General features: G+C 43.2%; 1 protein-coding gene across 4 annotated transcripts in view; it reads right to left on the bottom strand.

Moving 5' to 3' along the window:
- Positions 1 to 259: 259 nt before the first annotated feature.
- Positions 260 to 13,161, bottom strand: part of ELOVL6 (ELOVL fatty acid elongase 6) — a 69,483-nt gene continuing 56,581 nt past the window's right edge. For all 4 annotated transcript variants that reach the window (XM_040555368.1, XM_040555370.1, XM_040555367.1 and 1 more), the window contains 2 exons: positions 6,075 to 6,226; positions 260 to 3,266 (listed from right to left, as the gene is read on the bottom strand). In XM_040555368.1, coding sequence (XP_040411302.1) covers positions 2,842 to 3,266; positions 6,075 to 6,226 — 577 coding nt within the window. In that variant the 3' untranslated portion in view covers positions 260 to 2,841. The remainder of the gene's footprint in view (positions 3,267 to 6,074; positions 6,227 to 13,161) is intronic.

The raw sequence follows: 13,161 nt of genomic DNA, 5'->3' as shown, positions 1-13,161 counted from the left end.
GGCCGGTCCCTGCACTGGAGCCGCTGCCCAGGCAGTAAAGAAGGGACACGGCCCTTGGCATGGCTGGGGACACCTCCAAGCCCCCCAGAAGGCTCCCTGCCCCGCAGGGAGGTGGGCAGGTCAGGAACAAACAGTAGAGAGGCACCCATGAGGGCTTTTGGAGAATGGGCTAACGAAGGGTGAAATGCCTGCTCCGCTGAAGTCAGTGTCGGCATCGCCAGCGTTTCCATCAGGTACGCACAGAATGCTTTTTGTCTGCTTGGTTTTTTTTTTGTTTGTTTGTTTGTTTGTTTTTTCTTATGCAATTAAGGAAAAGGGTGTATGAAACATAGTGGGTTGTTTGCGCACTCATTAGCAACCCACCCTGTTTTCTGCCTGCTCAACTTTGGCTGCAGCTCTTTACCTAGCTACGAGTTGCTTCGTACTTGTAAAGTTTATTGTTTTTTTAAGCTGTTAACTGCAAGCCTCCAGTTACCAGGGGATGTGTGCAGCTCTGTGCATGGCACAATGAGGCCTCTACCAACACTTCCCATCTAAAGGTAGGTGACTCTAATTTTGCCTTTTCCCACTGTTACTCAGTCTTCATAACCCGCTTCTTAGCCAGGGCAAAATTAAGCGTGAGGAAAAAGGCTTATTCAGCATTATAATTATCTACTCCCAAGCTGTAAAACAAAATGGTTTACACATTTAATTGGCGTTGTCTAATATTTCCATGTATACAGTAGTCCTATTAATGAATATCATAGCTTCATTACGGAATATCACATTTTGCTATTTGTTGTGTACCATAAAATAACGTCAACACATCAATAACTTAAATAACACAAATGTAAACTTATTTTCTGCTTGTTGTAATTATGATTTCAGCCTATGGAGGCTTGTTGATTTGTAAGACCATTCACATAACATGGAATGTAACTTTATTTGTTTTTCTTTTGTATATAATGAGACACCAAAAGCCCTTGTCATCTCTTAACAAGATACTAAAGCAGCTCTGTTTCATGAATGACAGCACAATTAAAGCTAAAAATCATAATTAAAAAAAAAAAAAAAAAACCCTTTGCACTGTACAATCTCAAATTAAAGCAAGGAAGATAATGACAATCTTTTGCATTAGCCAGGAAACGTGATTCTCTGCCACTGGGCTTTTTTTCTTGTTGACAATTCACAGAATGTGTATATGGGTGTAGTTATAGGTGTGTATATCCTACGCAGAACAGCAGTCCCTATTTTGTTGATCTAGTTCTTCTAATTGTTTAGTTAAGCTACCTAACTGATACAATTTAGAGTACTACATTAACACATTTAACATCAAGTTTACATACTTGCGTCTTTGAAATACTAGGAACTTTTACACATTTTATTTGGCTTCGTAAGGACTGGAATATCACAGATAATGCAATCTACTCGTCTTTGAGAGAATATGGCTGTTATCAACTAGCTCTCTAAGGTTCAGAGTGAAATACGTTTCTCCTTATTTCTGTAGCTGACTTCAGAGAAGAAAAGTGTCTTCTTAAGTGGTCAGTCTGATGTTACAGTACAGACTCTGCAGAGAGAGAGATACACGTTTAGTGAAGGACGATTCCCTCTGGACATTAGAGCTAAGCCGTTGCAGCAAAATCACTCCATTCAGACTGATTTCCTATACAAATCTCAAGAAAAACCTATTCCGAGCATCTTTTGTAGTAATATCTCCACATGACCAGAGGAGGGCTCTTGACACATCTTTGCCCAGCCTGGCAGGTCGCCTTGCCTCTTCCCAGATCCACAAAAGCGCACGGCGAGCATCCATCGTACTGCTGGCTCTGCTCTGAAATCAGTGGGTAGAGACGTCGCTCACTGCTCGCCAGCTAGGCTGGCTTCTCATTTCCCCCATTTGATTCCGTGTCGCTGCGGGTTAATTTGAGATTAGCGGATAATTCTTAAAAATCATGGTCGGGGAGTCGCCTCCCCCTCCTTCCTGAACATTCATCTGCTATTAGACCCTGGTAATTAAGCAAATATTGATTGATTTAACCCTCTATGACTTATCCTGCTGCAGAAATTCCTTGCCTTTAGCTGAAAAATGCACTTGGAAAATGCACTCGCTGAGATATGTATTGCAACAGTGCATCTTTTCACATTAAGCTCTTGTACGAGTACTGCTCCTTCCTGCCACCCAAGTGAGGTGACTGCCTTCCAGCTCTGCTCCCCTGGCACAGTACAGAGCGGAGAAATCAATCTCGTTTCGCTTCCGTTCACAACCACGACGACGTTCAACCACTTCTACACAGGTGTATGTGACATCCTTTTGGGTTTTGTTTTGGCTAAAGGTATTAACCTTTTATGGAAAAGATTTTAATTTTGCAATCCTACTGGTATCGTAGATAGATTTTTTTTGTCACCTCTCTGCTTTGTTTTGTTCAAGTTTAACACTGAAAAACTATTAGAAAGGATTTAGAAACTCGATTTTCATAATAAAAGTCTCTCTTCCATCCTGGGGAAGCTTACTTAATGTACTTTTCCCCCCTCAACATTATTCCTTTTCTCTTTTCTTCTTTTTCTTTCCTTTTTTTTAATTTTTATTTTTTCTGTTTCTCCTTTTCTCCTTTCTTTTCGAGAGCAGACAGGTACAAGAAGGAAGAAGTCTTTCATCAGCAGTCCTTTGAGATAGAGTAGATTTCAGTGAGTCCTCACCATGGTAGGATCATAAACTTACTGGGTTAAACCACGCTAACTTTCCCTAAGCTGCCATGTTTGATCTGCACCATACATATATGTGTATCCTTGTGCCATTTTCTTTTCTTATAATTTTGTTTTTCTTGATGACCCTGAGCTATGGCTTCTGTCTCATTTCTACCACTAGTCAACCTTCCTTGCTTTTGTCGTTTTGCCAATATAGGCCTCAAAGAAAAAATGGCAGAAGAGAACAAAGTAGCTGAGGTACATGAGAGAGGACCAGATGATGTTCTGCACATGGGAATGGCACTGGCCATGCTGCATCCAGGAGAAGACCAGGTAATTGATTACACAACCAACCAGCATCTGGGTGATCTGCGACAAGGTGATGAACATGGCAAACTTGCGTGAGACTCTGAAGCCAGCAGCCCGCAAGGCATAGTAAGAGTACATAACGGCGTGCACTCCATAGTTCATGGTCATAAACCAGCCACCGCCAGCCACCATGTCCTTGTAGGAATACCAAGAATAAAGTAACACAGTAATGTGATGGTACCAGTGTAAGAAGATGAGCTTCTGTTTCCTAAGAATAATGAATATTGTATCTCCTGTAACAAAAAAGAAAAAAAAAAAAAAACAGAAAAATAAAAAGGGAGGGGAGGAAATGAGAAACATATTGAACAATTCCACAGTTTCTGAGTTCTGCAAGGCTCTCTTCCCGTTGCTTTTTCTGTAGTATACACTTCTGGAGCATGAAAAAAACACCTCAGCTATTGACCTCAGAGCTTGTCTAATTTGACAGCCTACTCTGGTCTTATTTCTCTGCGATTTATGCCAAACCAGAGTATCCCCATTTTGTTGTGTGGACAAGCCCTGTCTGAAGACTCCACAGGTCTTTTGCTGTAAACACAGTCTGTGAAAGCCTGAAGTGACGCAGGTGGATGTACGTGCATCACCTCAGGCTGTCAGACTGTCCATCACACACTGTGACTAGAAGAGAAAAACAGAGAGCAGAAAACCCAAGGAAGAAGCAGCAGTGTCCTGCCATTCAAGTGCCTACCTGCATACCAATCCTAATTATTAAATTTAACAGTGTCTTTTGAGTTACTATGCAAAAAGCTATTGCATATTCAACCTGTGTTACTGAAAGGTATGTAATTGCCAGAAAAAATGCTTTTAGAAAGAAATTTGTTCACGTTGAAATGCATATCCTTTTCTGCAAATTTGTGTTACTGTTGTAGAAAAGTAGATTTTATTCCAGATTCCTGCCTTTTTCTTTCTTCTGCTTCTTGTGATTGCACTCAGCATCCCAAATAGATACACTATATATGTATGCTATTTGTTTGTCGTTGTACAGTGATTCCAAAAAGATCCCTAAGCTTTGAATCAGGGGCCTTATTTCTACATATATGTATCCCTGAAAATCCAAATTATGAATAACAGTGATGGTTGGAACTGAAACTGCACTGTCTGCACTAGGTCTGCAGTAAGCCATAATGCTTCTGTTTATCTCATTAGCTGCAAGATGTTGATTCACATTTTAATAAGTAATCACATGATCAATTTATTGTTGACGTGCAGTTCTAGCTGACATTTTCTAGTTTCAACCAAACTCAATTTCAGTGGTTTTGCAGTACTTTAAGCAGCAGGAAACCAAAGGGTTCTGACACAGCAAAACAACCGGTGTCTGTCCCCTCACTGTGTTTATGCTGATGAATTGCCATGCTGTAATTTGCTGAATCAAATTCTCTGCTGAAAGGTAAAGACTTATTTTTGCTGTACACCTGAACACGGTGAGTTCTGCAGCCCTTTGAGGTTTTGTAAGGGTGTCCTCTGAAAGGAAAGCTGGAGGGCTGCTAAATCACTCCTTCCTCCTTCCCATTAAAACAATCCTTTCTTACACTAATAAGCTGTGGGATAAGAACACCTGCAGACAGGGTATGAAGTTGGCTTTGGCAAGTCTATATTAAGTATCATTCCAAATAAATTGCTGGAGAAACAGCAGTCTATAAAAATCCACATCACACTGGAATGGGGATTGGAAAAGCCAGAGATGTTGTGGGAAACTGGTTTCTATTTGGAGACAGCCACAGCTTTCAATGTTTAGGGAGGAAGCACGTTACTTTTCATAATTGTACGCCCACACGTATATTTAAGGATGAATGTTGCAGAACGGAGGTAGGATCTGACTCGAAGCCACTTGCTGACACAGCTGCTCTAGCCCAGCCCTCACTTCAATATCCATGGGGTGAGTGGCTGCTGCTGCTGCTGTTCAGATTTGTCTGTAATCACTGATGGCTTCAGAAGCAATCGGCCAGGCCTGGTAATGCTGAGGGAAATGCCAACTTATCCTTTGCTGTGGGATCAGGACATGTCCTCACAAAAGTTTCATGGGGAGCAAAAGGGATGTGATGTTTTCTCATCAATTGCATCATGACCATAACGTTGACCAGTCCCTCAGGGCTGAGCCTGGACCTACAGAGGTCATGGCTGAACTTGCAAAGCGTGAGAGCCCAGCTCAGAGCAATACTGGACTTGCGTCTCCTGCTACTGACAAACACAAAAACACAAAGCATATGAAGCGTGCTTGACTGGCAGGCTCAGATATAAAAAGGGTGGTGGTGAATTCCTGGCAAACTGTTGTGGACTTGAAAAAAAGTCTCTGGAATTCAAACTACAACTTTAACTACAGTTTCTCGATGGAGACTTATTAGCTTTTCCTGGTTTTCATTCTTCCCACAGCTCTTACTCTGTAGGGGAGCCAAATACCCTTGAGCCATGGCCACTTGCAGATGAAGAAAATGTGCACCAGCCGGAGCTCTAAGGAGGAATGGGAAAGCCTTTTGCCACTTACAGGATGCCTTGCTGCTGTGAATCAATGGCTGATGTCCCGTTGCTGTTACAGATAGATAAAATCCATTGCTGGCAGGTGGGCTACATGAATTAATTGACAGGTTGGTGACAAGGCAGACCCCAGTCCTTTAAATACACTGGAACTTAGTGAACTTCACGTTTGAGGACGTGGACCTACATGTTTTTGTTACATGAAACCAGCATCATCGTAGGTATGCTGAAAATGGCTAGGAGAGAACTCGGAAAGCTGAGCTGTAATTTCAGCTTTGAAGGTTTGTCTAAATGAGTCACACTGTGGAGACTTGGAGCAACCTAGATTATATATATAAGTACTTGAGACTGCCCTGTATTGCTAGGGCAACCAACTGAGGGGCTTTACACTTTGCCACATGAATTGAAAACGTGCAGTTTCAAAACAATGGTAAAGACCCAGCTATTTTCCAGGAGGACTGAAAGAGGCAGAGGAGAAAGAATAGCGTTGAGCCTGATGGCATCTGGAGAATGCTCTCTTCATTCTGCTCTAAATAGGTATAGAGAGAGAAAAAGGGAGAGAGGTTACTCACCTAGTTCGGGTGCTTTGCTTAGCACAAATGCATATGCCCAGAATTTGCTGACAGGTCCAATGTAAAAACTCTGGTCGCACACTGACTGCTTCAGGCCTTTGGTCATCAAAATGTACAGCATGAAAGGAGCAGTTCGAACAGCACCAAGTATACTTGAAAAAAAGAAAATGAAGAAAGTTGAGTAGATACTTGACATCTACATGCCATCACTTCAAGTCATTATGAGAAAAAAGAAGTCATAAATGTGCTAAAATAATAAGCTTAACAGCCTTAAAGTTGGAGTAACTCTGCCAGCTTCTAGGAAGTTATTCTGAATTCATATTTGCCAAGTGGATCACAGTAATAAAGTATTCCCTGCTGAAAGTCTGGAACAGTAACATCAATGGTTTTTATTTCATTACTACAGGAACGAGCCTTCAGTTTTCAGAACAGTCGGAGACCCCTACTTCAGCTGCAAACAACATGCAGAGTTTTGATGCTGGTGGCTGGAAGACTACAAGAAACGAGTTAATAAAGAGCTGTCATCAGCATAACCAGGACCAACTCCCTCCTCTGAATTCCTGAGTTTTCTCTTGTCTCTCCTCATGCATATTACATCCACAGGAACAGCGAAAAGCCCAGGTAGGATGCACAGGCTGTGGTAGGGTGCTGTGGTCAGGGCTAGCGTTTTGGTGCATGTGCTGGCTTCATCTCTTAAGGGGTCATGGCTAACAGAGGAGCCGACTGGTTGAATGGTTGTAAACAGCACAGATTCACTCTCACCTCATCAAAGCCAGATGCAAGGTAACAGTGTTTTGTAAATAAGGAACATTATGAGATTTGCAGTGATACTAATTGGTGCAATTACAGAGGGGATAGGTTCAGATAACAAAAGACATCCAGCTGACGTAAGGAGCTTCTGTCTCAGCAGTGAGGTGCTTTGCAGAAGTAATTGCCTTGCTGTTCTACAGCAAGAACATGCTTGCCCATTATTTAACACTGTGGTTTGGTTGGCCTTCAAAAATCATGATGAATGCTGGGTGAAACAAGAAACTTTCAGAAAACTGGAGCAAAGAAAGGCCCAAGCTCCTCTGGGGCTGAGTATATCTTTATGCCCATATCATACATCCCTCTGCTTCTACTCAGCTCCATCTTATCTCCCCTCTAACTTCTCTGTGGCCCTGTCCTACTCACGAATTCTCTGGTTCCTGCTCTGCCTCGGTGTCTTTTGTGAGTATCGCATGGCAGCAGGCCAGCCAAGCCACCTGACACTGATGTGTGCTGACACGTGTGGACAATGCAAGCTATCAAATACGCAAAGTAGGTGAAAAAAGGAACACTTCATCTGAAGCTGCAGATTCTCTATCACTTGTCCTTGTCTTGTAAAGCCAGTCTTCTTTAAAAAATGGTTTTTAAAATCATCAAGGCAGCCTCAGAGTCATGGTCTATGGCAATTCTTACTCGGTCAGAGTAGATGGTTCAAGTACAGCTGCTGAGCATAAAAACTATTGATCAATATTTTATATATTGATCAAATATATATTGATCAAATATTTTATTTGCATAAAGTATTTAGATTTCCAAATCTGCATTATTAATATAACCAGTCTAGCCTGACTGTTGTTAGCAGAAGCAATGCCCTTTGCTTGCTCCTGTCCACTGCACGTACTCTGCAAGTGAGTGGAGCACCATGCTAGGAGGCTCTAAAGCCATGTTGCGCATGGGGAGAAGTGTTATGTCCTGGCTCCTGCACTACATTTTGCTGCATCAGGTCTGACTGCGCCATCAAGAAATTCAGACAACAGTCAACATTGCTCAGTTCTCCCGAGAAGCTACTATTATTAGCTGCTGTTTGTATGGTGGTATTTGCTTGTGGGCTCTACTGCCAGACAAGTCCTCCTCTGCTATGTGTAAATAAAAAAAACCATCCTGCTGTGGTACAGGTTTACTGAAGTTCAGGTAAGTCTGGGTTTCCCAATAGCACTGCCCAAAGTTATGCATATATTATGCTTAGTTATGCTTAGGCAAGACAGCAGTTGCAGTCTCTCACATACAGATTTTGGATTCATCCAGCCCTGCACAGAGAAGAGAAAGTGAAGTATTCTGAGCATCTACGCAGCCCGTAGTGCATCTTCTCCACGGAGGGGTTTTCCCTCCCAGAAATGCTGTCTGTGCACGCTTTTCTCACGTCTTTCTGGCATCAGTCCTTCTCACTGCGCAGAGTGCCCAAGCTTGCTATAGGAGTTTTGAAACTGGGTGCAACTTGTTCTGTGTCTTCTCTTTAGCATTTCACACATGCTGTGTTTTCCCAGGAGCTGCATTTCTCATTCCCAAGAAGACAGGAGATCCTCACAGAGATGTGATCTGATCACTTCCTGAGGCAGTGAACTCCTCAACTTGGCCAGGGCAGGCTGCTGCTTGCTCTTGCATTTGGGTGGTGGCAAAACTGGGTGGAGGAAGATTGGGCAGAATAGCTAAAGATACACAGCCGGTAACCTAGTTCTCCCATTAGCAAATACTTCAGTGCTGACATTAAAATGGGGAAAAAAATAGGAAATTTTAAATTAGTAAATCAAATAGCTGCAAGTAATGGGCCTTCGCTTGCACAGAAACTATACTGCTGTTCTAAAATACCATATATTTTTGAAGTTTTAAAGCCAAAGAGAATTCTGTGCCATGAGCACATGCTCAGATAAGAAGAGCACTGGTTCAAGCAACAGGCAGACGTTGACTTAAGTGCAGGTGACTCAGTGTGGATGGCCATGGACTTAATCTGGACTGATAAGAGAGCAGAAGAGTATTTGCCTTGCGGGGCTGGCACAGTTTCACTCTGCTGTCCTTGGGACTGCAAGGATGTAACTCTTCCTGTCTTTCTGTTTAGCAACAACTGCAGAGCTCTCCTTGGAGTGTACACACACACACACACATACACTTTTCTAATTGCAGCAGGAGTACTTTCATGGCACGGTGGCATCCTCTAGGTCCATGACTCCAGAAGAAGTGGCTCTGGCTACTTCTCTACATGGTGTGAGTCAATCTGGTCCGAAATTTTTATCAGTAAAGAACAAGTTAGGTTTTAGCATAATTCACAAGGGTGGCATACTGGAAGCAACTGATTCAACTACCTAAATACATGCCATGGGAAAATAGCTGTTTATGTGGTGTGCTGCACACCAAAACACAGGCTTGCTGACAAGCACACGCCCCTGGAGAGAGAAAAAGATCGAACACAAGTCTGCAAATATGCCTTGGACACGTAGAGACATTGCTGCCTGTTATGCCTCTGCCACTTAACCTTGTTTGCTCTGTAAGGTAAGATCAACCAACAAATTTCTATCTTGCAAAGACATGATGTGCAGCAGAGTGATGACACGGCTTGCTCACTTCTGCTTCATTTTGTCCTCGCCCTGCTCTGTGCTGTAGCTTTTGTGAGGTATTGAAATGAACTGCTTACCAAAGCAGTCTGTCTCGCACGAATCATCCGCAGGGATTTTAGAAATAAGGTAGCAGTGAATTACTGTACAATTACAGCCTTTTGCAACTAGAGAGACTGATCAGAAACAAACTGCACTGGCTAATGCAGCTTTCTCATCTATTCAGACTCAAAATGTCCTACATTCGCCTCCCTCCAGGCAGTGGCTGCTCTGGTAGACTAATGAACGCCCAACTGATATTTTACTGTCTATAATGTGATCAAAATATATCCGTGAGTAAAATAAAATCTAAAGTTTTTTCCTCGCAAACTCAGTTTCAAATCAGGGCCTCAAAACCCATCATACATATGGGTTAGGACAGCAGTTATGAAGGAGGGAAACAGAGGGTCAGGAGCTATCTGATGTTACAGAGGAGGACAAAGTAGGCACTAGCAGCTGAAGGCTATCCACTACAAGCTGCTGTCAGAAGGGAGTGAAGCACGTGTTTCTCAAAAGCCTGAGAGGGCGGCAGGTAGTTCAAGTCTTCTGTCCAAACCTGGCTGTCACCGTGGCAGGCTTGGCCATGCTCCTCCTCATGCAGGTACATTCCTGCACTTGGCTACTGACACCCCTGCCCAGGATCAACACGGCAGCAATCAGCAGGGAATGTGACTGCAACTTTAAAAAAAATATTCAAAGAAAGCTAAAGAAATGCAGGCTTCCATTTATCCCACAGCAATGGCATTATTGCATTCTGTAATGGCCTACCCAGATTTCCTACTCATTTTGATATTCTGCTTTCACATCTAGAAACAAGCCCACGCCCGCATTTTTCAGCACATAGCCATGGACAAGTTCAAGTTCAGCACAGAATACATCATTTTCTGAAAGCACTTTAGTGCTGTGATAACCACACAGTGGAAGCCTTTCGCTCAGGTTTGTGTCTGAGAAAACCCAAATAAGCTGACCGAATGCTCTGTGCGAACCGGCCTTGTCTCTGCAGACTCAGGCAAAGCCTGGTGTCAAAAGTGGAATGTCTTCTTTTGTTTTCCAAAGTGTGCCCTCCTGTGCTGTAATCCGTCATGTGGCACCAGCAGAGAGCAGCAGGGAGCCCACGGCAAGCAAGACCATGCCATGCTGCCCAAAATTAGGGAATTACAACACGGACTCCCAAGCAAGGCCCTCCTGGTCCCCACTGCTGCACATGGTCGTGCTGGCCCGGCACCCAGAGTTGCAAGGCCTTGCTGCAGGAAGGCCAAAATCCGAATTTGTGTCTGCCTGCTCCTGTGGTGCCTCACAGGGTCCCAGTGGGTGGCTGAGAGCATGTGGCCCTTGTGACATCTGAAGTGAGGAGACCCAGGCCTAGCAGTGCAGGCCTTCCTCACTGGCATCACTGGTGTTCCAGCCCTTCTTTGGCACAGTGTGACAGTGAGAACAAAAAAGGAGGCCACTTTTTTTTTTTTCTTTCTTGTTTTAGCATGCAAAATATTTACGGAGGAAGCGTTCTGTGGTAAAAAGAGATGTTCAAAGGTCAGCCCCGCTGAAGAATGCGGTGCTCTCTAACCCTTCTTTGTGATAAATCAAGCTGCGTTCAGCTTTCAGTCCTGTTCAGCAAGAGTACTTTGCTGGACGTATCGAGTTCCCCTTCTGCAGCTAAGGAGCTGGTCTCTTAACAAAATCAAATGGCCTTTCTGTGCCCCGCTGACTGAAAACCTGCCGTCCTTACACAACAGCAACACACTGTGGTGCTGGCGGTGTGGAGGACGTGCATGGGGTGCACGGACTCCCCTCAGGTGGGCAGCTCAGGGCAGCCTGAAAACACACCTAGAGGAGTCAGTTACTGTACAAGACAACAAAAGATATTTTCTGTGCTTAGCTGAGCAACAGAAAACACATAAAATGTAAACAGATACAGGAAAAACAGAGAAAGCACCTACAAGAGAAGCAACCTTCTGAACTAAGTTTCTTGAAATGAAACACAGCTGAAGCCACCTTCATTAGACGAGCTCTTAACTCCCCAGCTGGACAGCTGCCCCTGAATCTGAACCAGACAAGAAACTCAGGACCCCCTGGCATTAACAAGCAGCATGTGCCCAGGTGGCTGCATCTCCAGGTGGAGGAAGGGCTCACATCTTTCAGCCCTGTTTGCTTCTTGTGCTCTTTGATTAGGTCCTAAAAATAAGTTTGTGAGAAAGCAATTTTGCAGCATCACCGGGATGTTTTTTTTAATAGTTGAGAGTATTTATAGAGCTTTTTTCTCCACTTGGTAAGGGTGAGATTCTTTCAAATCACTCTTACCTTCTGTAGTCTCATGAAACATGGTGCCAGCATACCAGGCGATCAATGATATCCACCAAGCAGATGACACAGCAGGAAAGGGCTGGGTGACAGCTTTCTTAAAAACTAAAGGCTTATGTTGCCTGAGATTAAATTGTTTGCAGGAGATTTCCCATGAAAACCTGCTTTGGCCATGCGAAAAGGAACAGTAGCTTTGGCTGACCCAAAAGACACTGAGGTGCCTCATGAGGATGCAAATGTTGAAGGGGCCACTCGTCTTGCAAAGCAGCAGAAGGAAAGTTTTTTTCTAAGCCTGCCACAGAGTTATTTTTTTTATATTAGCTAGTTTTTATATGTTGGCTTCAGGTCCTGCAGGAGTAGAGTGTTCTGGGAAATTGTTAGTCTTTGTGTCAAAGACGAGAAAACCCTCAAACAAAATTTTACTAGTTAAATTGGGAGGTTTATAGGGGCCTGCCCTCAATCTGTGAAGAAAAAAAAAAGAAAAAAAAAATGAAATGTTTTTTCTTCATCTGGCTGCAGTGAGGGTAATTTATTGTTAAAGCTGAGCCAAAATAAAAGGGAATTTCCATGTTAAAGCAGTTACCTGGGTGGTGCGAAACAAGGAAAGGATATTACGGCTGGGACTGAGCCTACTGGTTTTTACTGGTGACTGGGCGCCCATTTGAAGCCTATTGTTCCCAAATCCTTTGTGGGTAAACATGCCAGACAGTTTCAAGGCTGGGGGAAGAATTAAAAACATGACAATAACCTTTCAAGAGTCTGCCTGACAGAAATGGCACTCGTTCCCATGCAGGGAGGAGACCAGTGAGACCTGCTGAGAAATACCTCCCTTCTGAAATATGGAAGCAAAGGCTGAGCAAGAAATACATTTCCTGACTAACTGCCCTTAAACTTCAGTGGATGACTGCAGGAATGTATTCTTGTATTTAAACAGGTGTAGATGCTATAAGGCTGCTTTAGGCCTATCTGTGATTGTAAAATCCTGGTATTTTTACAATAGAGTGAGCAACCATCCAGTAAGAAACCGATCAATAATTACAAATGAAACGTGGGCAATGACTGAGAGAGATCTTCTGGCTGCTGTTCAGTGGCCTGTGTGGAATTAATGGATCTTATTTGGATCTCAAGGAGCTAGTGAGAGTCATGGCTAAGTAAGCACAATAGGACACGTTCTCTAATCTCACAGAAAAGAAGCCTAGAAAAGGATCTGGCACCCACCATCCTAAATGGTCCACATGGCACAAGGACAGCATCTATGAAATCTTTGTAATTTATTTCAATACATTAATAACTGACTAGGAGAACCAGCTTTGTATGTCTGCACCTGGTGATTAAAAATATTTTGCTAGGTTTGTTGAACTGAAGGTTACAGTTTTCAATTAAATGAATCAGCCTCT

The sequence above is a fragment of the Cygnus olor genome, chromosome 4, assembly GCF_009769625.2.
Source record: "Cygnus olor isolate bCygOlo1 chromosome 4, bCygOlo1.pri.v2, whole genome shotgun sequence".
In the NCBI taxonomy this organism is placed as follows: domain Eukaryota; kingdom Metazoa; phylum Chordata; class Aves; order Anseriformes; family Anatidae; genus Cygnus; species Cygnus olor.
The sequence above is the reverse complement of the archived record's forward strand: the minus strand, read 5'-3'. Positions and strand labels throughout refer to the sequence as shown.